This window comes from Canis lupus, chromosome 6 (genome assembly GCF_048164855.1).
Source record: "Canis lupus baileyi chromosome 6, mCanLup2.hap1, whole genome shotgun sequence".
Taxonomy (NCBI): Eukaryota; Metazoa; Chordata; class Mammalia; order Carnivora; family Canidae; genus Canis; species Canis lupus.
In genome coordinates this window covers 63,345,167-63,372,334 of record NC_132843.1, presented here as the reverse complement: position 1 = coordinate 63,372,334, position 27,168 = coordinate 63,345,167, and the positions used below count along the sequence as shown (strand labels likewise).

The window sequence follows — 27,168 nt, the reverse complement described above, 5'->3', positions numbered from 1 at the left end:
AAATAGGAACATCCCCCTAACAGCCGGATGGTGGCTGCTTGAAGCATAATTTATGGTCTCCACAAGAAAACACTAAAAAAAAAAATCAGGTCAAGTCAGGACTTCCCCTCCAGCAATAGCCAATATAAGAATCCAACCAACATAAGAAAATGCTGAAAGGGGAGAAAAAAAAAAAGGCTAAGTACTTAAAACATAAGGAGATGGTAATACATAAGTACCATGAATTTTCAATCCCACCCCTGCAACATACCCCACAAAATTATTCTCAGCTGTATATTTGTACAAGCCAAGAAAATTGACTTTGGCGAGCATTTTTACGGTACACAATTTACCACAGGAAAACCCATCTGGGTTAAGGCACAACTTCATGATGAAAAGCAGAGAAAAGATTTAACTTCTGTATCTCAAGTGCTACCTTAATTTCAACAAATGTCCAGCAGCTCACTTCCCTCTCAGATATTACAAAATTAAACATGCTGGTGTCAAGTTCAGTAAGAAGTGACTAATCTGAACTCGTGTAGGCCTGAATAAGGAATTGGATTCGATTTTTCTTATAGCAGCTAGTCAAATAATGATGCACAATAGATGCTTAATAAGCACTCGCCGACTACGAAGCCACACAGTAAAGTAGGTTAGATAGAGCATGGGTTTTGGAGTCACGCTGCCTGGGTTCAAAATCTTGTATTCATTACCAGCTGTCTTCCCATTCAGAATCCTCATCTATAAAATGGGGATGAGAAAAATAATAGTGACTACCTCACAGGATTGCTGTGAGGACTAAATGAGTTAATACTGTGGTTTTCCAAGTGTGGCCACCAGACCAAGAATAACAGCAGCAGCATCACCTGAGACCATATTAGAAATGCAAATTCTTAGGACCCAACCCAGATCTGATGATTCAGACACCCTGGGGATGGGGCCCAGCAATTTGTGTTCTAACAGGCTCTCCAGGGAGTTCTGACACCCAGGGAAGTTGAAGAATCAAGGAGTTAATCCCTTTAAAGTGAATAGGACAGTTCCTTTTTGCTTTCATGCTCTTGGGAACATCCAGGGAGCCCTCAGTGACTGTGGACTCTTGTTACTGATCTATACAATGCTTAAAGGCAGCAGGTAGGTAACTCAAGTTTTTACATCACAGGGTTCCTCCCCTCATCAAGCACAGCCTCCAAGATAGCTGACTGGCCAGGGCAACAGACTAAATAACTTTTAGTGGAATTGTTTATCTCTGGGATTTTAGAGCCATCTCTCAGAGGTAGAAGATAGTAATGGGTTTCAGAACACTCTACCCCCAAATATGGTGCCTTGGCATATTGAATTTTCAAGCTGAAGTAGTTTGAGAAAATGGCAGAAACTGGAAGGTCTTCCTGACCTCTCCTACCCTTCTCTCCTCATGTGAGAGGTACTCTCCCTATACCTGGAGGAAAGGAGCATCCTTACCTCCAAGACAGAAGGACACCAAGAAGCTGAAAACAGGCCTTCTCTCAATTTAACACATTCAGCTCATACTCCTTGGCCTATCAGGTCTTTCCACAACTTGCCATTCTTCATCAAATCTAGCATAAAAGTGCTCAAGTGAAATTGTTCCTTTAGGTCTTCACTTCATTATAAAGACTCCCACGTGTATTAGACAAATTTGTATGCTTTTCTCCTGTTAATCTGTCCTTGTCAGTCTAATTTTCAGACCAGGCCAGGGACCCTAAGAGGGCTGAGGACACAGGCAGAAGGGGAGAGAGAGAGTCCATCTTATTAGAGGAGATCATCCACACAAACATACTCAAGGCATACCTTGCCAGAGTGGGCTTTTATGTACAATTAGATTATGCAGTAGGAAAGATAAAGGCTTACACCAGAAATGCAAAATTCAATAAATAAATAGAATATTTCTCAGTTGTACTTACTAGTAGATTTAAGATTATTTTCAAAAAGGAAGTTGTAGTACCCTAACTATAATATTATAAATGGTTTGATTTTATCATATAATTGCTAAGTACATTGTGGCCACTTAATACTTTTTTATTTTTTTATTTTTTGGATCCACTTAATACTTTTAAACAGTTTTATTGAATACCACTTCAAGCAATAATTTCGTATTATAAAAATCCTAACTCTCCATGAGGAATGTGACTTGGGAAAAAATAAAATTAAGTTGCTTAAATAAAAATGCCTTACATTTGAGAGAAAGACTCTAGGCAGTCACCATTCTCTAACTTTGAAGGGATGCTGCTCTAAAATACAGATTTCGGGAACCCTGGGTGGCGCAGCAGTTTAGCGCCTGCCTTTGGCCCAGGGTGCGATCCTGGAGACTCGGGATCGAATCCCACGTAGGGCTCCCGGTGCATGGAGCCTGCTTCTCCCTCTGACTATGTCTCTGCCTCTCTCTCTCTCTCTCTCTCTCTGACTATCATAAATAAATTTAAAAAAAATTTTTTTAAAAATAAAATAAAATACAGATTTCTGGGCTTCTTTCCTCAGAAATTCTAATTTAGTGGGTCTGTGGTAAAACCAGGCAATCTGGAATAGCTTCCTTACCTCCACCTGACCCCATACTCATTTATAGTAAGTGGTTGACAGATCACACTTTGAAAAACATTGTTGGGGCGCCTGGGTGGCTCAGTCAGTTGAATGTCCCATGATGGTATCGGCTCAGGTCATGACCTCAGGGTCGTGAGATCGAGCCCCACGTGAAGCCCAGCTTCTCATTGAACCCCGCATCTGGCCTTGGGCTCAGCACCGAGTCTGCTTGAGATTCTTTCTCCTCCTCCTTCTCCCTATGCCTCTGAACCTCTCTCTGCTCCCACACACTCTCTCTCTAAGATAAATGCATAAATTCCTTAAGTATATTGTTAAAAATCCGTGTCTATGGATAACCTTAAATGAATAAGAGTTTCTGATTAGACAAAGTTTTCAGAGGGCCAAGGCCAAGTCCTTTATATACAGGAAAGGTCTGAATTACATTTAATGAAAAGCTTTCTATAGTGTCTTCTGTATTTCTCTATCATCTTACTCATAGCATAGAGGGTATAATTTAACCTTGATGATTGAGATTTCTTTAGTATTGTTGCCATGGCTGGTATGCGCAATAGTTGCAAAGAGCATTCAACAGAGTTGGCCGAAACATTGGTTCCTAAAGTGGCCCTGGAACTTGAACATTTTCTGAAGATCAGCTCTAGCTTTTGAGTCTTTTCTCCCCAAGGGCAAGGTGGCAAATGTGCAGCTGCCAAACCTGAAGTGCAATGCAACATGGTTGCAAAACGAACTTGTGCTTAAAAGAGAAGCAGCCCTTGTAAAATTGCTATTAGGGACAAGTGACTTTTCAACACCATTTAAATCTTATCTGTGGGTGTCCAGCAATATGGTAGGCTCTGTTATTTTAACCAGTCCTCTCGGTGAAAAAAAAAATTGCATAAATTACACTGTGAATAATATTTTTAAATACCTTGATGAGCTGGCAGTAAAGTAGAAATCTTTTATGGGCTGAATTGTGTCCTCCCTCTGCTCTCCGTCCCCCACCCCTGCCAAACTCCTATGTTGAAATTCTGATCCTCACTATCTCAGAAAGTGCCCTTCACCGGAAATAAAGTCATTGTAGATGTAACTAGTTAAGATGAGGTTGTTCTGGAATAGGTTGAACTCCAAACCCAATATGACTGGTGTCCCTATAAAAGGGGGAAGTTGGACACAGACATGCCCAGAGGGACAATACCATGTGAGGATGAAGGCAGAGACCAGAGTGATGTTTCTATATGGCAAGGAGAGAAGCCTGGAACAGATACTTCCCTCACAGCCCACAGTAGGAGCCAACCCCAAGCAACACCTTCTTGCTTCTAGAAATAGGAGACAAGAAATTTATGGTGTTTGAGCCAACTGGTCAGTAGTAATTTATTGTAGCAGTCCTAGAAAACTGATACAAAGTCCCAAGATGTAAGCCAAGCCCTGAAGTTAACTTTCACTTTAGAAGAGTGAAGGCATAACAGATCCAGTGCCTTTACCACCTTAAGTTAAGGACCTTATGCTACCCTTTACATGCCTCCCAGGATGCTGAGTACCAAAATCAAAGTCCTAATCCATATAAGGTGCTAAATTAAATTGCAGAAACCACCCTTATATAAATGGTTTTAGATCATTACAAGAAAAATTGCCTGTCTCAAACCTTGGCATTGGATACAGGAGATAAATACTTCTCCTGAGAAATCATATTCACAAGCATGTTCCTACAACCTTTATGGCCTAAATTCACATTAACTGAGTGGTCCAAATATCTGGCAGTGCCCTCTAGCATCTGATAAGAAGAAACACAAATCCTCCCTGGAGGAATTCACCTTCAACTGGCCTCAATAAAATATGAGCTTATATGAAAAATCACAAAGTACACCAGTTAATAAGGTACAATGAGCAAGAACAAGCAGAAATAAGAAATAGCAGAACACAACCCACAAAGATATCAGATGTTGGAATGAGCAGCACAAAATATAAAATATATTCAGTTTCACATGTTTTTAAAGTAAAAGGAGGAATTGACAATGTGAGTAAAGAGTAAGAGATTATTTCAAATGACTATTCGGATTAGAAAAGGAACAGAAACAATTACTAGAAATGAAAAAATATGACAAAAATAAAACTCAATGAGTTTAGCAGCAGATATAGCAAATATAGCTGAGAAGAGAGATCTCTAGAAACTGTTCAGGGTGAAACAGGAAAAAAAAGGTGAAAAATGTAAAAGGTCAAGGGATGGAGAAGATAGAATAAGAATATATAATATGTATCTAATCAGATTTCTCAAAGGAAAAGAGACAGAACAAGGGAGAAAAAGAGATAATGGCTAAGAATTTTCCAAAATTGATTAAATAATAACCTACAGATTTAGGAAAGCAAATCTCAAGCATTCCAAATAAATAGGAAATCCACAGCCATGACACATTATTGTGAAATTGCAGAATGCCAGAGACAAAGAAAATATTTTTTTTTAAGTGCGAAATACATCAAATTACTTTCAAAAGAACAACAAATCTCTCAACTTCAATAATGAAAGCCAAAAGATAGTGGAATAAAATATTCAATGTGGTGACAGAAAATAACTGTCACCCCAAAATTTCATATGTGGTGAAATATCTTTTGTGAACAAGGATGAGATAAAGACATCTTCTGATAAACAAAAACTGAGAAAGAATGAGCCCAAACTAAAGAAATTCTGCAGAATATAGTTCAGGAAGAAAGAAAATGCTCCCAGATGGAAGGTCTGAAATACAAGAAGAAGTTGCAAGCAAAGAGATCATAAAGATGTGGTAAACGTTAAAACTGTATGAAACAGCAATAATAACATCTTGGGGGTTTAAGATAAAAAGATAAAATTAAAATTCAAGTCAATGATAGCCAATAAGTGGTGGTGGTGGTGGTGGTGGTGGTGTGGAATGTTACAGCAGTTAGTGTTCTAAGTTATCTGTACCTTTTTGAGAGAAAGTTAAGGATGTTGATTAATTTTTGAGAAGTTAAGTTATGTAGACTAATAAAGTAGAAATAGGATATGCACGTTTCTATCACACAGTTGTAATAACCAATCTAGAAGAAGGCAAGAATGCAGAGAAAAGGAAACAGAAAAGGTGGGATATTTAGGAAACACAAAATAAGAGATTTAAAACCAAAAGCATGAGTAATTATAGTAGATGTAAACAAACTAAATGCTCCATTTAAAAGATTGTCAGATGTTTTTATTAAATGGGTATTCTGAGCAAGCCCTGAAAAAAAGAAAATTAGTGTTGCTACATTAATGTCAAACAAAATAGACTTGAAGCAAATAGCATTAATAGAGATAAAATGGGTCATTTCATAATGATAAATGATTCAATTCATAGGAAGAAACAACAATTTTAAACAAGTATCCATTTAGTAACATGTATATGTTAAAATATGTAACAAAATATAACTCAACAATTAATAGAAATGAAAAAAATCTACCACCTTAGTGGCAGATTTAAACAGACCCCCCCCCTTTAGTAAGGGATAAATTTGTCATAGTAAGAAACAATCAGTAAATATATAACAGATTGGAATGACACAAAGACACACTTATGTTAATAGACACAAACATATACAAGTACCCATGGAGCTTTCTAGACTGCGGGCCCCTTCTCCCAGAAGACCACATACAGGGCCATAAAGCAAGGTGCAACAAATTTCAAAGGATATCATGCAGACCATATTTTTGTCGACAGCACAGTTAAGCTAGAAACCAATAATAAATACACAATATATATTTGGAAATTAAGAAACACAGTTCTAAGTAACTCATAAGCTAAAGAAAAAATAGTACTGGAAATTAGAAAATACTTAAATCTAATAAAGAAAATTACTGCAAAAATGATAATGAAAAATACTGTACATCCAAACTTGTGGGATGAAGCTAAAACAATACGTGGAGGGAAATTTATTTATTTGGTTTTTAGAGGGTTTATTTATTTATTCAACAGAGAGAGAGCATAAACGGGGGACTGGCAGAGGGAGAGGGAGAAGGAGGGAGAGCCCCCATGTGGGGCTCCAGGACCCTGGGATCACAACCTGAGCTGAAGGCAGAGGCTTAACTGACTGACTCACGCCCCCCTACATAGAGGGAAATTTAAAGCATTTATGCTTATATTAGAGCAAAAGAAAGGATGATGATTAGTGAATATATTCGTTTTTCTATTGCTATAAAAACAAATTACTCCAAAAGCCAATGACTTAAAACAATGATATATATTTATCTTTTCTCATAGTTTTTGTGGGTCTGGAACTTGAAAGCCCTATGGCTGGGTGGTTCTGGCTTGAGGTGTTTCATGAGTTTGCAGTCACATCGTTGGCCAAAACTCCAATCATCTGAAGGCTTGACTACAACAAAAGCATCCACGTCCAAGGTAACTTTACTCATATTGCTGGCATGTTGGTGCTAGCTGTTTGGCAGGAGGCCTCAGTTTCTTTCTACATGGCTCTCCATAGAGGGCTCTAGTGTGTGCTCATTAGATGGTGGCTACCTCCTCCTAAGTGATGATCCAAAAGAGAAAAAGCCAGGCAGAAGCTATTCAACTGCCACATTCTATTTGTAAGAAGTGAGTCAACAAGTCTGGCCCATATTTAAAAGAAGGAAAATCAGGTTTCATTTTTCTGAAGGAAAAGGTGTCAAAGAATTTGCAAGCATTTTAAAACAATCACAATGAGCTAAGTGTCTACCTAACATATGAGGGGGGTGAGGGAACCAGCAAAATAAAGCCCGAGGAAACAGAAGAAAGGTAATTAGAAAGATAACATCAGACATTCACATAATAGAAAGCAAATATGCAATAATCTGAAAAAATCCAAATTTGGTTTTTTGAAAAACTTGGCAAAACTGACAAACTTCCAGTAAGACTGACCAAGAAAGAAAAGAAAAGACATATAGATAATATTAGAAATAAAAAAAGGAACCACTATAAGACTCCACAGAGTTTATAGGGGGGAATCATGAATATATTTTTTTGTCTTGTTTTTTTAAAGATTTTACTTATTTATTTATTCATGAGAGACAGAGAGAGAGAGGCAGAGACATAGGCAGAGGGAGAAGTAGGCTCCCAGAGGGGAACCTGATGCAGGACTCCATCTCAGGACTGCAGGATCATGAGCTGAGCTGAAGGCAGATGCTTAACCACTGAGCCATCTAGTCATCCCATGAATATATTAATAAGAGGATATTATGCATAACCATATGCCATTAAATTTTAAAACATAAATAAAATGGATAAAAACTGAATAATCCTATAACATTTTAAAAATCTAAGTCAGTAATTTAAAATCTTCCCTCAAAAAGAGCACCAAGCAAAGATGATGTTACAGGCAACCTCCATCAAATATCAAAAATACAAATAATTCGGGATCCCTGGGTGGCACAGCGGTTTGGCGCCTGCCTTTGGCCCAGGGCGCGATCCTGGAGACCCAGGATCGAATCCCACATCGGGCTCCCGGTGCATGGAGCCTGCTTCTCCCTCTGCCTGTGTCTCTGCCTCTCTCTCTCTCTGTATCTGTCATAAATAAATAAAATATTTTAAAAAAAATACAAATAATTCCAGTCCTACACAAACTATTTCAGATTATAGAAAAGGAAAAAAAAAAGGAGAGGGAGACAGTCATAATTCCTTTTATGAAATAAGAACAACCTTGATGGCAAAACCTAAAGATATCATTGCAAAATTACAGGCCAAAATGCACTCAACACAGATTGTGAACATTCCCTGAGATATTAGCAAACCAAATCAGAATTACATTTCTAAAAACCAGCAACAAACAGAAAGTGTTCACAGCAGCACTGTTAGGAATAAATAATGGAAACAACCCAAATGCCTATCAACAGTAAAATGGATACTAGAAATTATGGTCTATTAATACCATGGAATATATGCTGCAATGAAATTCAATGAAATACAGCTACCAGCAATAACACTGATGAATCACCAGAGTCAAAGATTGAAAAAGGAAGTCATGAAAGAAGGCTTGTAATAAAACTCCACAGGATAAAGTCTAAAAACTTGCACAATGATTAAAGATTCGTGATCAGGACGCCTGGGTGGCTCAGCGGTTGAGCATCTGCCTTCAGCTCAGGGCCTGATCCCGGAGTCCCGAGATCGAGTCCCACATGGTGAAGCCTGCTTCTGCCTCTGCCTGTGTCTCTCTGTATGTCTCTCATGAATAAATAAATAAAATTTAAAAAATAAATAAAGATTCATTATCAAGCTACGAAAAAAAGCAAAATATAAAATCCAGGATGGTGCTCTCTCAAAGGGTAAAGAAGGCAAGAGGAGTACAGAAGAAGTAAGAGTAATGCTCTTTAAACCTTCCACATACTTCCTAAGTATTCTTTTATAGCTATTCAATATTTAATTTTTAAAAACTCAAAACAACTAATAGAATGAACAACAGACAGTGCCCAGCATGGTTCTCTTTCATCTTACATGCTCTAAATTTGTTCACTGCGTGGGAAGGACAGCGGCTGATTATTCTATGACAAGAGATGAGACTCTTCCCCAAGCCCTCCCAAATGTTGATTTGTTTAAAGAAATCAAGGAACATATGCCAATCTTTCATAACGCTGACTACACAACCACATACTAAAACAGCCATCTCATTGGCTGTATCATTTCAATCTTACCATACTCCACCCACCAGTAAACAAACAAAAAACATGAAAGGTAGTCAAGCTTTGCCAAAGTCAGTCATAAGAACATGAAAAACTGTCCAATAATTTTGTGATTTACCCAACCAAAATAACCCAAATAATTTTGCTTGAATTGATTTCAATTCTCTGCTTGTTTAATTTTTTTTAAAATTATTGTTCCAATTTGTCACCCTTAACTACCACAATACAACTTTTTGACCTTCATACCAAAATAACTACTTGGCTCATTGGAAATAGGAAGGGGGAAGGGTAGCAAGAATCAGTTAAATGATCACTGAAGTGATCACATGTGCTGGAAGGCCCTAAAGAAGAATTCAACAGAAATTCCATGGCAACATGGCTTTAGGCAACAAATGAACCAAAGACTACATTTGTAGGTCCTTGTGGTGATAAATGGTGAATGACTGAGAGGAAACACTTCTATTGATTCTAGTCTCTGATGTAGACCTGGTTCTTTCAGTATCAACTCTTAGACTGTTTTGAGTCATTTAAGTATAACCATAAGTATAAAGAATATGAATAAAACCTGCTTAGGTCTCTTATTTTGGCACTTCAGCTTTATTCAGGTACAACTGGCATATAAAATTATAAAATGTCTAAAATGTTCATCTTGGTGATTATATGTAATGACTATATATATTATATATATAATGAAATAATATATATAAAAATAAATAATGATTACATATATAATGAAAAGATTCCCCCATCTAGTTCATTAACACATATATCATTTGATGTATTTATCTTTTGGTGGGGGAGGGGATTAAAACACTTAAATTCTACTTTTTTTTTTTAGCAAATTTCAATTATACGATACAGTACTATCAACTACAGTCATCATGTTTTGCATTAGACCCTCAGACCTCATTCATCTTATAACTGAAAGTTTATACACTTTTACCAACCTCTTTCTATTTCCCTGACCGCCCAGCCCTGGCAATCACTCTTCTACTCTGTTTCTCTGAGTTTGACTTTTTTTTTTTTTTTTTTTTAGATTCCACTATAAGTGATGCCATGCGGGATTTGTCTTTCTCTGTCTGGCTTATTTTAGATCTATTATTTTTAGACTATTCCAACGCAAGTCCTCACAGGCACCGTAATTTTTCTTTACAAATCAGTTTTTATTTAAGCTGTATAAAACCATATGCAGTTTGCATTTTACTGTACACAAAATTCAACCAGTAAACAAACTACATTACCAAATATTTTATCTTCAGAGCACATCTAGACTAAAAGAGACAGTTATGTTTAGCAGGTGGGCAAAATAAAGTTAATGTTAGTATTAAATTCAGTTAAATTCAGATAGTATTATTTATCAAGAAAGCAAAAAAAAAAAAAAACTTATCAAGAAAGCAGACATAACTCAGGTCTCGGATGACCTTACGTGACCAGCTCTGAGTTTGCTTCACTTTGGGTGAATGTATCTCAAAAGTAGTCTGATTCAATAGTATTGTGTTTTTAAGTGACCAAGAGATGAAAGAGTCTTCTAAAAAGTAATGCTGAAAGACGATAGGTGTCAAGGACTAAGTGTCAGGACAACTAGTCCTCTACCACTAACCAGCTGTGACCTTGGGCATGTGAGTCAAACTATTTGTGCCTTATCATAAATGAGCCCTGAGAGGTTGAAATAGGTGACCACTAAGGTCCCTTCCAAAGTTAACATTTTATGAACAGTATGCAAGGGTCAGAAACGGGGAGCTGTTAACTCCTTAAGATAAAATGGCATATTCACAAAGGGACAGAAAATTCAGAGCTATGTTTATAACTTGTTGAGGCAAAGAGCCCAAACTAAAATCAGGGAGCATGTAGTTTCCAAGCAGAGAGAATCCTTGTAAAGAATTTTCTTTGGGATAGTCCTATGAAAACTGGAAACTGATATCTAGTTCCTGATTAAACAGTCATTTGGCAAGAATTGTTCTTTGTAGTGCATAGAGGTTTTGGTGCAACAGAAGTACACTGCAGAATACGTTTTAGAAGTAAAAGCATGCAAAGAGATGTTTATAAAAATTGTACTTTTATTTGTGTATGTCTAATTGAACATTCATTTGTAGTAAAGGGTTCAGAAGAGCCCAAGCATAACTAGAATTTTCTGATTCATAGATACGTGTTTTAAATATAAGCATGTGCCACAGAAAAAAGCATGCGCCACAAATTCATCAGCATGTTTCAGATATAATAACATAAAACTCATTGTAAATTTTCAGTTAAAATCGATTGATGCTCACATCAGACACTTAGTCCCTCAAGTAATGAACGTGTTTCAGGTAATGATGGGTTGAAGAGATATTGCTCCAAGTAGAAGAAGTTAGTGAAAACAGATCTGAGGGGTGCCTGGGTGGCTCAGCTGGTTAAGTGTCTGTCTTCGGTGTGGATCAGAATCTCAGGGTACTGGGATCAAGTCCCACTCAGCGGGGAGTCTGCTTCTTCCTCTGCCTCTCCCCACCCCCACACTCATGCTCATTCTCTCTCTCTCTCTCTCTCTCTCAAATAAATAAATAAATAAATAAAATATTTTAAAAAACCAGATCTGAGCTCTGCTGGTGAGTACTGAAGAGCTTGAAATATCATATTCAAATAAACACCTGAAAAAGGGTTTGCTTTATCTACTTGAATCATAAGATTCTTTTCTGTTTTAAAATTCAGTTTAATTCAGCAACATTTATTGAACACCTAAAATGTGCAAGTGTCAAAACCAAATCTAATAAAGGTGTTTGATTTGACATGGGATTTCTGGGAAATGAGCTCAACGCATACAACCCTGACAGCAACCAATTCTGAAGTTTAATCACTGTGACAGCTTCACATTCAGGCTGACTCACTCCATCACAGGCACCCTTGGATGTCACACATGTCGTAAGTGATTGAACAGTCCAACTTGAAACAGAGGTTTGCAGAGCATCTTTACATAATTTTGTTCTCTCCCAAATCCTCTGGGATCTTCTTTTATGCTATCTTTTCAAACCATGTGCCCTCACGCTTCCCAGATATTTTACTGTCCCCTGTACCATAGGGCATTTGTTCAGTGGCAGTCTTGGCTGTCCTTCAAGCTAGCACAGCACCGTTGAAGAAAACTTTGCCAGCATTCCATCTTCTTACCAGAATCACCCACCTTCTTACTAGAATCACCGTGCATCCAGCGGTGGCTGCCTTTTAACATCTGACTACTTTGTTCCTCAAACCCTTTAGGCTTTGTATTGACAAGTCTCTTTGCTCACTATTGCCAATGTGTTTATGAAATAAGCCAAGCCACATTTATAATCATCATCTCTAAAACTGCACTTTAATTTTGAAATCAGCTTTATATTAGCAGTCAGTTATTAATTCATTACTGTGCTCGAGTCATTACAAGATACTTGTCTGAGCACTGTAGGGGGATCCAAAGGGTGATAAATGATTTCCCTTGAGGGACGTGAAATAGAGGAAGAGAAACAGGACAAGTAGACATGAATATGAATAATGTAAGGCAGACTGTAGAGTTTCCAATAGTGGGATGGATAACAGGTGGTAGAGAAGTTAACCCTGGGGTCTTCACGGCAGGACTCAGACTGAAGCTGGTTCTTAAAGAAGCAAGAGAGGATTTGAACAGGTAGAAAGCAGGAGTGGGTACTGGAGGTATAGGCAGAGCTAAAGGTGTCCAAATAACCTCCTATTCAAAGAAGGCAGGAGGGGTAGGACAGCAAGATTGAGAGAAAGGAGGTTTGTGCTTCAGAATACAGTAAATCAGGCACAGCCATTTTCCCTGGGATGAAATGTTTCATCTTCCTGACAACAGCAGTGCCGCTGAAGGATTTGATTTTATTTTTATATTTTATTTAAATTCAATTTATCAACATATAGTATAACCCCCATGAAGGATTTTAATAAAAAATTGTGCTTACAGATGATTTATCTGACTGTTACATGTAGAAAGAGGTGGCAGTAATTGGAAAAAATAAGATCAACTAAAAACCTCTGGGAATGTTTTTTTATATGAGTCCCAAAGCAGGTTGGTAGCAGCGAACTTGAAATAAAATAGAGAGGAGACGCTGGCAATTAAAGAGGTATCTGTATGAAGAGGGTGAGTCAGAGAGCCTAACAGAGTCAATGAATTTCACAAAGGCTTGATATTCCTGATAAGCACACTGCCTAGAGGTTCAATAATAAAATCACAGATCCATGTAGTAAGTGAATAAGTTAGCACTTAACATAAAAGCATTGATCCGTTTTACTTTAAAATGTTTGCAGATTTTATATACAAACATTTTTAAGCTGCACCAGCATACATACTTCATGCTTTTTCACACATGAGCATATTTTTAACTACCAAAGGATGGGGGACAGAGATTTACAGAGCCTTTACCTGGCACCAGGCCCTTGGACAACTGCTGGGAATGGGGATACATAGAAAAAAAAAAGACAATTTGCCTTTAAGGGGCTTGCAAACTACAACTTTCCTACAAAGCCAGCCATAGCTTAATGGTGGCCTGCAGGCTGCTGACTTCCCCTTTCTGTCTCCCCTCCAGATGGCCCTCCTGTCTCCAGCCCTGTTCGCACACCTGCCTATGAAACTTCCTCACCTGGATGTTTATGGACTTCCCCAACTCAACATCTACAACACTGACCACATCATCTCCTTTCCTTGGCATCTACTCCTCCTCACACAAGGTTCCTGTCTCAGAGAGTGGCAGTAGGTGGGACTCCCACCACTGCCTCACTCTCCACACTATCTAACATCAACTTTTGTTCATTCTACTTCCTGGAGATCTCTCTTCTCCAGCCACCTCTCACTGTCTCCATTATCAGCTCTCTGGTGCAGGCTCCCACCATCTGGTGCCTGCCAAAGCTTCCTAAGTAGCCTCCTGGCATCCCAGCATACTACTCTCTCATCCTCTGCCCACACAGCAGCCAGCGTGACCTTTCTAAAATGAATATGTGACTGAGTCGCTTGTCTGCTTAAAATCCTTTAATAGTTTCCTGTTACTGTTAGAAAAAAGTGCAAATCCCTTAATATCCATTGCAAAGCCCTTTATAGCCTGGATCCTACCCATCTCCCCATCCTCACTTGGCTCCTCTCTCTTTCAAAGCAGCAGTCACACAAAATTCTTTCAGTTTCCCTAATGATCCATGCTCTGACTCTCTTCCTGGCCCCCACATATCCTATTCCTCTTGCCAGGAACACTTTCTCCCCATCCTGCAGATTCCTTTGCCAAGGAATGATCACCCTGAGCTGAAAAGACAGACTCATGATGATAATGATCATTATTCCATATTGCATATGTACAACTCTCTATATTTGTTCAAAGTAGTAACTATATCCCTGTAACTACAATGACCAGATTTTTCAAACTAAAATTCTAAAGAGTAAGACTGAATTTTGGACAACAGAATTATCTTGGAATACCTTAGCATTATATAACTCCCATTTTATGGCAGTTGACATTTAGATCCCTGGCCTTCCCTCACTAGGGACAAGGGATTGCAGTGTGATTCCCAAAGGACAGAGGACAGCAGTTGCTGTAGGCACACATCATGCAATGGGCTTGATATTTAGTCCAGTATGTTGGAGTGGGATGTTCTGCTAAAGAATAATTTTGTGGAATTTTTTTATGCCTGCTCAGTGAAGAGATGCCAAAATTAAACCAAAACAAAATACACACACACACTTCACATACCTTAGGAATGTAAATAATCTTTGAGGTGCCCAGAAGCAGCTCCCTCTTTTGAAGGAAGAAGAAGAGAGTCCTTTACTTGCCTTAACTTACCCTAGGACACAGCCTTATTGTCCAAGAACAAGGTGTAATCAGGCCCTTTTTTGGGGGTTAAATAGAAAACACACACACCCCCAAGGAGGAATAGAAGAAATCGTTCTGAATTGAGAATGAATGGACAAGTATACCTCGATCAACTTGAACTCAGAACTCCCGGGGCAAGTGAGGTAGGCTGGGGTGGAATTTGAGCTGAGGTGTCCTCAAAACCTCCAGTGACAGATATCCTTGGAGGAACTCATCACAAAGGCAATGAAAGGATCTTCTCTCAAAGACCCGTTGAGGCATCATGTTAAGTAAAATATGTCAGAGAAAGACAAATACTGTAGGATCTCACTTACATTTGGAATCTGAAAAAGGCTAAAAATCTGTAAGTCATAGAAACAGGGATAAGATTGGTGGCTGCCAGAAGCAGGAGGTGGGGAATCAGGGGATATGGGTGAAGGTGGTCAAAAGTATAAGCTTCCAGTTATAAAATAAACAAACTCTGGGATGTAATGTACAGCATGGTGACTACGGTTAACAATACTATACTGCATATTTGAAAATCACTAAGAGAGTGAATCTTGAAAGTTCTCATCACGAGAAAAAAATTGTGATTCTACAAGGCGATGGATAACCAAACTTATTGTGGTGATCATTGTACGATATATACATACATCAAATCATTATGACACACCTTCAACTAATACAATGTTATACATCAATTATAACTCAACAAAACTGAAAAGCAAAAAAGATCCCTGAGGACTTACGAGTGGACAGGATTAATAGTTGCCTGGTATCAGCTGCCAGAATGTTTTAGACCTAGTTCACAACAGAGTGTGTTGTGGCCTGAGGGCCAGTGGAGCAGCCACAGCAGGCTGCCACCCCAACTCTATTTTCCTGGGGGTGAAAGTCAGCGGCCTCCCCACTGTCCTCCCACAGCTCTGGTCCTCATCATAGCCTTAATTTCACACCTATTTCCAGACTCCTCTGGCAATTACGGGAAAAAAAAAATGGCTCTCTGTTTGTGAACCTCTTACAGGTTTACTCAAGATCATACAATGAGTAAGAGGTAGAGGTAGAAATAACAAAAGTGAGTCAGTAAGGATGGGTGGTAGGTATATTGTGCTGTCAAAAACAGGCGAGAAGAGAAGGACCCAGGAGCTCACTGGCCCATGGCAGTCAAGGACTGTTCCTTACAATGTTTTGGTGGTCTCTAGTTGTGCCTGGAGCTACTGGAAGTTACGCTATATCACATCAAGTCTGCATAAAGCCGCGGTGAGGAAAAGTGCTTTCTGAACAGAGGAACGTGACATAAAATGAAAGAGCCACATGACTAGACCTCATTATCTTAGAGCCTTTGATAACACTGGAGAGCAGAGTTGGGTTTTGAATTGACTGAAATCTTCCATAAATGGAATCTGAATGCAGGCTACATAACATCCAAAAACTCCCCAGGGAATTTCCTATTATGTACATGGAAGAGGGAATGAAGCAAGCCCCATCTGGCTAGGCGGAGAACATTCCCTGCTCAGTGAAACTTCATGGTTCTTGTGTTGAGTGCCAACTGCATGTTCCCACTAGACCCAAGGCACTGCACACAGAGCTGTAAGTGAATTGAAAAATGAGCTAGATGGAACAGGCAATGCTGGGCGATTCTCTGTCTCTAGAACAGCAAAACCACAAGGCAAGATATTAATAAGGGTATCGTTTTTATAAAGTCCCTAACTAGTTAGGAGCCAAAGTTATGATCAACGTTAGTCAGAGTTGCTATAGCAAAATAGAGTGAGGTAATATTTTCCCATCAGCCTCCTATCAATATACAAGCTAAAATCAAGAACAGACTGACACACATCACTTCGTGACTTCTGCTCTTTGGGGCTGACATTCTCAGGGAAACCTCAGAACTCTAAAGAAAAGATACAATGACATTAGCCTTATTAGGAAAGAGGAAGAAAGGCTCAGATAGGGAAGGTGACTCACCTCAAATGTTGCCTGGTCAAAGAGGCCTCCTCTCACCAGTCTCCTCAAAGTACTAAACTCCATCCTTCCTCATGGAGTCACTTCTAGTTACTCTGCGACACATTAACTTTGAGAACTATCAAGTTACCTTGTGATTTTGTGTTTGTGTTGTCCCTTGTCTCTGTTTGAATATAGACCCCCGAGCAAGGAACTTTGCATGGTTCATTACTCTGTTCCTAATACCTAACGAGGCTGGCACAGAGTCAGCCCTCAATGATATCTGACTAACTACTGCCTTTCCAGTTGCCAGAGAACAAAGAGCTTAATTATCTGTAACTGAAGACTTCGTGGATTCCAGAAAAACCAGCATTCACATGAACTCATCAAAACATCCCATATTGCAATGAAAAGTCTTTTCCGTTATAGATGTGATAGTAATTAGGTCCATACCTAGAGGCAAAGAGAAGCAACACCCCTCCAGGTGTGGCCCGAGACCAGCAACATCTGCATTACTTGGCAACTTGTTAGACAAGTAAAATGGGAGCTCCACCGGAGATCCAGTGAATTAGAATTTCTGAGGGTGGAGCCTCAAAAAACAAATCTGTGTTTAAGAAGTTCCCCCAGGGATTTTAGGTACCATAAAGCTCTGTGCAAGTTATTCAGAAATAAAGGTGAGAGAAAACATGAAGTGTCATAAGGACTCAATTTGCCAGGGACAGCTGGCCCATTCTTGCTGTCATTTTAATAAGAAACATCAAGAAAAAGGAAGAGGACGAGAATCACATGCAAAATTATATGTGTGAATGCGGCTCACAGGTGCCATCGGACAAAGCCCCACATTCTGTTTCACGGAGGCTCTCCAGACCTTACTACACAACCCCAAGGTGACGGCGCTTCTGTGTACAAACTCCTGCTTCCCCTGACTTCCCCTCCTTTCAGGGGCAGCACTCTCTAGGAGTCATTCTAACAGGCAACCAACCAGCAGCCCCTGAGACAAAGCAGCCCCACTGGGCATGTGAGGGCAGCCAGGTCCTACCATGATTGAGATGTCTGATGCAGTCGCTCAGAAGAGCGCTGAACTTCTTCTGGTCAGTGGCCTCATGGAAGCAGAAGTAGCCATGTCTGAGGAACGGCTGCCACAGGTACACTGGGAACTCCTTGGGCAAGACCACAAAAGGCTGAGCATTCTCCTTTTCACTGGGTGCTAAAGAAATATTGAAAACACAAAGACATTTTAAAACGTGTATCTTTTATTTAAAATACTTATTCCAGGCTGGGAAGGAAACTCTTTGGGGCAGGCCATAGGGCAGAAACGTGACCTGGGATGTCTTCACAGAATGGCAGGAAATGGTCATTGGGGCTCCTCTCACTTCCTCTGGCAGCTTTACCTGTCTCACTCTAGCAGGTGGCCTCACCCCCTACCTGACAGGGATAGCCAAGGCCACCAGACACCATCTTTCTCAGCTTTCCTCAGATCAATGGTCCGCAAACAGAGTCTGGGTGTCCCCCACTGGTCCTCTTCAGGCTCACCTGTCCCTATGCAAGCAATCACCCTCTGATCCTCACAGGACCCCATTCCACCAGGCTGCTCTCTGCCCTGCCCTCTCCATCTCCTCTCTGTTGCTGCCAAACCAACACTTGCTTCTTTCTGCTGCAACCCTCATTTTCACCTCAGTTTGGTTCCTACCCCACCAGTCACAAAACCCCATGGCTGAGGTCACTGATGTTGTCCTAACTGCCAACCTGTGGCTTCTTCTTCATTACCTCAGCCTTTTTTTTTTCTCATTATCTAAGACTTTTAACCTGATCTGAAACGTCTGTTGCTGCTAACTACCCCTTCTTTTGAAAATATTCTCTCCCCTTGACTTGCGGATCACCTCTCTTCTGATGTCCTTTATGCTTTTTATTTTATTTTTTAATATTTTATTTATTTATTCATGAGAGACACAGAGACCGAAAGAGGTAGAGACACAGGCAGAGGGAGAAGCAGGCTCCATGCAGGGAGCCCGATGTGGGACTCGATCCCGGGACTACATGATCACGCCCTAACCTGAAGGCAGGCACCCAACCGCTGAGCCACCCAGGCGTCCTTCCTTTGTGTTTTTTAAAAATTGTTTCTAAAGGGATCCCTGGGTGGCGCAGCGGTTTAGCGCCTGCCTTTGGCCCAGGGCACGATCCTGGAGACCCGGGATCGAGTCCCACGTCGGGCTCCCGGTGCATGGAGCCTGCTCCTCCCTCTGCCTGTGTCTCTGCCTCTCTCTCTCTCTCTCTCTGTGTGACTATCATGAATAAATAAAAATTAAAAAAAAAAATTGTTTCTTCTTGGTCAGCTTTATTGGTTCCTCTGCCCCTTCTCTCCATCACCCTGTGAAGTATTGGTGTTTGCCCTGTTCTGTCCTGGTTTCACTCCATTTTTACTAGTCTCTCCTCTTCTTTGGTGTGGTCATCCATTCTGATACGGAATGTTGTTTTTGCAGGTCTTGTTACTTTTTCCTCTATTGTTTCCATCATGCTTCTGCCTGGAAGATTCTCATTCATCCTTCAAAAGTCAATTCAAAAGCTGCTCCTATGGGGCACCTGGGTGGCTCAGTGGTTGAGCCTCTGCCTTTGGCTCAGGATGTGATCCCAGGGTCCTGGGATCGAGTCCCATTATCAGGCTCCCCATGGGGAGCCTGCTTCTCCCTCTGCCTGTGTCTCTGCCTCTCTCTGTGTCTCTCATGAATAAATAAATAAAATCCTTAAAAAAAAAAAGCTGCTCCTCTAGGATGCCTTTTGTTGGCAGCTCCTCATGCCACGAGAGACAGAGTTGGGTGCTCCTTACCTTGTTATCCCTAAATATTGTAAAGATCTGTTTTCATGTCTGGCACTTACGCTCAGGGTAGGCACAGAGTGAGATGAGCTCCCTTACTGCTTCTCCCAGTTCTCCTCCCCAGGAAGCAGTACCACTGCCCTGGAGCTCTAAGAGGATGGAAACTGCACCTTATATGTCTTTGTTTGCTCAGCCTTTGTATCCACTGTAAAACAGAGAGTGGATATTCAACTACAATTTGTTTGAATAAATGTGCTATATTGCCCTAGGAAATTTTAAATTTTTTTTTTTTTTTTTTTTTTTATTTATGATAGGCACACAGTGAGAGAGAGAGAGGCAGAGACACAGGCAGAGGGAGAAGCAGGCTCCATGCACCGGGAGCCCGATGTGGGATTCGATCCCGGGTCTCCAGGATCGCGCCCTGGGCCAAAGGCAGGCGCCAAACCGCTGCGCCACCCAGGGATCCCCTGCCCTAGGAAATTTTAAAAGCTTTAAACAATGGACTTTTACCACTGACCTCAAAATTAATTCTAAGAAACTCCTGTTAAACCATGCTAAACTATTCAGATTCCTACCTAAATTGTATTCCCTTCCATGCATTACTCTCAGTTAAATGACCCCCAGTTTATTATTAGCTCTGTGCTCTCTGTCTACATAAAATAGGCACCAGTCTCAGGGAAGGGAAGAACAAAAGTACTCTCTAAGGCCACTGAGAACACTAGGCGTACTAGGTACCCAGAGCCACCTGGGAGACTCCAGAACAGTCTTGCTACTGGCAAATTAATCAATCAGGACTGGATAGATGGGATGCCTGGGTGACTTAGCGGTTGAACCTCTGCCTTTGGCTTAGGGCGTGATTCCCCGGGTCCCGGGATCCTCTCACATCGCGCTCCCTGCATGGAGCCTGTTTCTCCCTCTGACTGTGTCTCTGCCTCTCTTTCTCTGTGTCTCTCATGAATCAGTCAATCAATCAATCAATCAATCAATCTTTAAAAAAAAAGGATAAATAAATAGATTTCTTGGGCATATATGGGGACTGTGTTTCAATGTCCTGAAATCTGAAGATAACAAAGTAGAATGTACTAGAAGCACAAACTTTGGTGCACCAGTACCTCATAAACTACCTGGTACATAATATGAGAATGAGTCAATGTATACATGAACAAAAAAATGAATGATCAAATTTGGTAGCACAGACTTCTAGTCGTGACACATTATCTGATGAGAGAGCTGAAGGCAAGTTGAGGACAAAGCACAAAGCACAAGCTGACACCTTGCAAACTGCCCTCGCTCCCCCCACATCCAGGTGGGCTGTGTGTGACATTCCTCAGGCACTCTTGGCTGCCCTAAAACTAAGGGAAGGGAAAAACATGGTAAACTGACGGAGGTGACAGTCCTGCATGACAGGAGTCTCCATCAGTTTACTGATGTCTGAGTGATTTCCCAGGAAAAAGCATTCTTAATCAATAGCCTAACTTCCAGAGACCCATAACTCAATTTCCTGGAGCTCTAATATCACCCTCTCTTCCACAAGTGATGTGGGAAACTGAGACAGAAGGGAAAGTAAAAAAAAAATAAATTTCTTTATGACCTGCAGCCCATTGACAAGGACCTGAGATAGGCAGAGTAGAAGGAAGCTCCGAACTGTCTTAATGTTAATGCCTTACTAGAAGAAAAAACCACTTTAGCTTGACAATAGCCAGGCCTCCAGTATCCGGAAGTCTTCTTTAGCATATGAAAGTCCTTTTGGACACCCCCCCTTACCTCCCCTAACCCCTTTGCATATAATCAGTCACTCCTCACAACCCTGGGGTAGCTCTTTCTGCCCACAGATCCAGTCCTGTTCTTTTCTGAAATCACTTTTTAGACCACAGATGCCTCAAGAATTCTCTTTTGGCCGTCGGTTCCAGACCACACCAATACGTGTCATTATCTATTTTTCCCCTTCTTTCTTAGTTATAAAAATCCTTAATTTTCAGTTGAGCAAGTGACCATGTCAGATAAAGATTACATTTGCAGCTTCCGTTGTAGCTTGGTGTGTTCCAGCCACTAGAAACAAGAGTGACAGTGAAACTTCCTGAAGTGTTCTTAAAGAGAAGGAAGGTCTCAGGATTCCTGGGTGGCTCTGCAGTTGAATGTCTGCCTTTGGCTCAGGGCATGATTGTAATCGAGTCCCACTCCGGGCTCCCTGAGGGGAGCCTGCTTCTCCCTCTGCCTATATCTCTGCGTCTCTCATGAATAAATAAATAAAATCTTAAAAAAGAGAGGGAGAGAGAGAATGTCTCCACCTCGTTCCCTTTTCTCCTTCCTACTATCTGGAATAAGAAAACCATGACTGACCTCCAACAGCCCCGGTAGACTATCAATAAGGACCACAACCTAGAGATAAAGGGAGAGAAAGCTAAAAGAGTCCCTGATATTTATGGAACTGTCATACCAGCCCTGGACTTGTAAAATCCGAAATATTTTCAGCAAAATAATAAAGCCTTGTGTATTTGACTCTTTTGTTGTTTGCAGCAAACTAGATTCTAACAAAATGTCAAGTAAGTGAATCACTTTCGCAAAATACGAAGGCATTATTGCTACACCATCTTAGAATACTGTGTGAAGAAGACATATTTATTTATAACCTCTAGTGCTTTTTTTCAAGTGAGGTTAATGCCTCCCATCTTCATTTGCCTTTATTCTTTCCCCTTGAATTAGTATCACACAGCAAGTGTTCCAGATCAACATGGTTTTATGAAACAATTTCTTGTCTTTTCCTATATGTCATGGTTTTGTACAAACAACTCAAAAGCCAACACTGACCCTTTGCATTTAAAAGCTTCAGCAAGCCCCATAAAATTGGCTCTTCTTAGCCTCTAGTTATCTCTCATTTAATATTTTACAACAATTTTCCAGATGCCATTAATCTGCATTTTTTCTGAGTTGAGTTACAAAGATATCACAAGTGATCTACTGTAGAATATTCTATTTTTATTTTTTATTTTTGAATATCCTATTTTTAAAACTCAGAGAGCCACACCATACAATAAAAAAAGTCATTGAAATATCCCAATTAGAAGCCTTGGGTCAGATGGCATTAGTCACACAGGCCTTGTGTTTTTTATTCCTACTCATTCCTTCTGATATGATTTCACCAATAAACCAATAAATCTATTGTCTATTCTGACTGATTTCATTGAAAGGTTCTAACTGGACAGATTCTGAAGAGTCATCAAGTTGGCATTCCCATTTCTAGCAGCAGCTCCAGAGCCAAGATGACATACAAGTAGATGTTGAAAGAAAATATAATAATATGTATAGTGCACATAAAGTGTTGTTTTAGCTTGAATTACTTAGTAATAGTGTGTTAATCTAGGTTTATGGTCCACATACTAATCGTATTAAAAACACCATGCTAAGCACTCTACACAAAAATAACAACTGATAAAATGATTATATTTTTCTCCATAAATTCTAATGATATGATTATGCCCATTAATAAGAACCAGGGCTCTCTTCAAGAAACCAAGTAATTACTGTGCAGTATGATTTACAAAAAGCCAGATGGAGTTATTATCCACAGTTCATGAATCTTTATGAAATGCGCTATTTGGTCTCTATAGTATCCATCACTTTCTCTACATGGAAAAAGTGGAATATGTGAGAATCCAAGTGTGTTACAGCTGGAAACATCCTTCTAGATTTTTAAGTTCAAGAGCCTAGAGTCGGAGAATCAGAAACCAAAGAGGTTCAGCAATGGCTGGGGAAAAGTGTCACAGAACTAGATAGAAATCCAGCCTCTAAATTTAAAGTTCAGTACTCTTTCCATGACAGTAATTTTGCCTTGAGAAAGAATGCTCAGCGACTCACCAAGAGGGTCTGGAAAAAACCGATCAGATAACAAATTATATTCATTTTCTGAAGTTAACACCTTGCCACCAGCTGGGAGAATTCGGCTTTTAGGAGCCACTCCTCTCTGATAGGCCTGGGGAGAAAAAAAAATATGAATAAGTGATTTCTTTTCCCCATTTGGATTTTTGGGAAATATCAGGAATATCAGAAATAGACATGAGCACATACACTCAGAGATAGCAATTCCTACACTATGTCTCTAAGTAAGAGCCACATAGTTAAAAATATGTTTTGCATACCTGTAACTCATAAGGTATTGCTTTAGTGACAGTCACAACATGGTAAATCAGAGTCCTTAATCTCAGGATTTTCACTCCAGATGTGTTTCTCAAGTGGGGAAAACATAATCTCTGTAACTTCTCGAAATCCTGTACCACACTTACCATTTCAGATGCTAGCACCTGAATCATTCTTATGACCACAAGGGTGATGATACATACAGACACTTAACTGAACAAAATGCTTGGGGACAGATGACTAATCACATGTAGGACATGTAAGTGCAATTATGGCTGCCATGGATTTTCACCAAAAGCATAAAAATGTTGCCGTGGTAAGACATGCCACCACGTTAAGATGGTTTTGCAGTACCATGATCGGGGATGGAAATGCAACATCATGGCATCAGAACAAATTCTGGCCAGCAGACAAAAAGCTCTGCTGTTTGGGAAATGTTAAAGAGGTTCAGAGAACTGCTAAATGCTCACAAGCAGTTCAACTCACGAGGACAACCAGATAAGGTAAAAAAATTTTTTTTAAATTTTTATTTATTTACGATAGTCACAGAGAGAGAGAGAGAGAGGCAGAGACACAGGCAGAGGGAGAAGCAGGCTCCATGCACTGGGAGCCCGACGCGGGACTCAATCCCGGGTCTCCAGGATTGCTGCCCTAGGCCAAAGGCAGGCACTAAACCGCTGCGCCACCCAGGGATCCCCAGACAAGGTAAAATTTAAGTATGTGCATCTGATAGGAGGGTTTAAGTCAAGACAAAATTTTGAGAGTAGCAGCCTAAAAGCAAGTTGAGAATTGAAACCAGAAAACTGTATAACCCAAAATCTAGAGTGTGCTCTTGGGGAAAACTAAAATAATGTTGATCAAGGCAACATAATCAGAATAACAGTAACACATTCTCCATCAATAAGATGGCATGTGAAGAATCCCAAACAAAACAAATTCTTGCATATCTAAGAAGGTTGTTTTCCATTTGTAAGAAGTACATCAGGGACTTAGGCACTTCCTTAGAGAAGAATCTAAAGCTGTGACTTTGAGAAAGTCTAGAAGCAGGTCAGTTCAGACTGGTTTAAGACTGAATTGTGTCATATGTTCTAACAGGCCCCAATCTGGGTTTTATAAACATTATGTTATTTAATCCTCAAAACAGCACTATGAATTAGTTATTATCTCCATTTTATAAATGAGAAAAGTGAAGCTCTCAAAGACTTGCCAATGGCCCAGTGGTGAGTTGGTGACAAATTCCCGGATTCATACCCAGGTCTGTCCAGAAAATGAACAGGAAGTAAGGCTTGATTATCAAAGAAGAAAGCTTCATTTTTTCCTGCTTAAGTACCTGCCAAAACTGGACTCTCAAAGAAGTAACAGGCAATTTATAGTACTTAATATATAACTCTTATATAACTCAAAAAAATGCCCTTCCATACATTAAAAAAACAGGATATTATTATAACTTTGAGGAATTATGGCAAACTGCATGGGCATTTTTAAAAATTTCCAAGTTTTTAACTGACTGAGGAGCCTCTGAGGTGCCCCACCAGGCATCCCTGTAAAATTTCCAAGTTAAAAATATATATAGCTATTACCAAATTCACTACCCATAACTTAACAAACTGAACAAGTTTATTTAAAAACAATGAGCAAAGCCAAGAAAGCAATACAGTCCATAAATTGGAAGTTGGAGCAAGCTTGGAAAACTGAAAATTAGAAGGAAAAAACACCAAAATCACCAAATATAGTGAAATCCTTAATAAATCCAAAAGCAAGCTCTATGAGTGTTTCCTTCCAATTAGTTAGTAGTTAGTAATAATCATACTGCCATGGCTCTACATTAAGCTCTTGCTAGTGTTGGCCATATGCTAAGTGCTTCAATATTCATAGTCATATAGTCATTTGTTTAATCCTTACAACAACATTGTCATGAAGGGATGGATCATATTCACCATTTTACAGGTGAGAAAATTGAAGCTCAAGGAGATTTATAACCTATGCAAGGACACATATCTAATTGCTGGCAAAGATGTGATTCAAAGCACATTATATTAACCATCATGTTCTACTGCCTCTTCTCAAGCTTCCCTAAAAGAACTTTGTAATGTAATGTGCCATACAAAATATGAAGTGATTTATTTTATTTTTAAAGATTTATTTATTTGAGAGAGAGAGCATGAGTGGGAGGAGGAGCAGAGGGAGAGAGAGAAGCGGACTCCGACTCCCCGCTGAGCAGGGAGCCTGACCTGGGGCTCGAATCCAGGACCTCGGGATCATGACCTGACTATAACCCACTGAGCCACCCAGGCACCTCTGAGGTGATTTATTATTATTGACATTATGGTATGTAGTGCAATGATACTTTGCTTTTGAGAGCAAATCAAGTATTCAATAAAGTCCTAATATAAAAAAAATAAAGTCCTAATATAGATAGATAAGCAGAGAAGATATTAGCGTCATGAATGTTGAAAAGAATGAGACTACCTAAAAGAGCGCTTGACCATTGCCTGTAGCCTGTGGAGTAAGTTCAAACTCTATTTTATTTCTATTTCCCATTAGAAATGGAAAGGAAACACATGGACCTGTCAGTCTGAGGTCTCTTCCTAAAGGTTTAGCATCAGAGGTATTACCCAAAGTATCCACGGAGGTTGTCCTGACTACTCTTAAACTTGCTGTCAGGAAGGCAGAGTTTTAAACCTATCACTACCTTTCATTGATAAACAGTAACCATTCGCTCCAAAAGGAGCTTGAGGATCTATGTAGACTAACCACGTGGACAGTGCGAGATCTGGAAGGAACCAGTGGGATCATTCAGCCTGACTCTCCAGTGGGACTGAGTGAGGCTCAACCTAAACTTACGTTTTCCCATTTCACTGCCAAGTGTTTTTATTTCTAGACCAAATGATCTCCCCACGTTTGGAAAGAAACAGGAACCAACAAAAACTGAAGTCCTCCCAGGTGCTAGGCACTTTTCACATGACCTCATTTTCTCCACGGTTTACAGACATACTCTATTAGACAGTCATCTGGTTATTTTTTTAAAGCTTTCAGTTTTCTTTTTTAAATACATATTTTTAAAGATTTTATTTATTATTCACAAGAGACAGACAGACAGAGAGAGAGAGAGAGGCAGAGACATAGGCAAGGGAAAAGCAGGCTCCCCACAGGGAGCCCGATGTGATACCTGATTCCAGATCTCAGGATCAAGCCCTGAGCCAAAGGCAGACACTCTACAGCTGAGCCACCCAGGCATCCCAGTCATCTAGTTATTTTACAGAAAACTAATATGATAACCAGAAAAAAAAGAAGTTAAATGAAAAAAGTCCAGAAGTACAAGTGGAGTAAAGCACTGAAATGTCTGGATTCCTAGG

At 39.9% G+C, this 27,168-nt stretch overlaps 1 protein-coding gene across 4 annotated transcripts in view; it reads right to left on the bottom strand.

Annotated features, from left to right (window-relative positions):
* The window catches only part of NIBAN1 (niban apoptosis regulator 1), a 213,340-nt gene that overhangs the window by 57,445 nt on the left and 128,727 nt on the right, over positions 1 to 27,168 (bottom strand). For all 4 annotated transcript variants that reach the window (XM_072830881.1, XM_072830879.1, XM_072830883.1 and 1 more), the window contains 2 exons: positions 23,534 to 23,648; positions 17,906 to 18,073 (listed from right to left, as the gene is read on the bottom strand). In XM_072830881.1, coding sequence (XP_072686982.1) covers positions 17,906 to 18,073; positions 23,534 to 23,648 — 283 coding nt within the window. The remainder of the gene's footprint in view (positions 1 to 17,905; positions 18,074 to 23,533; positions 23,649 to 27,168) is intronic.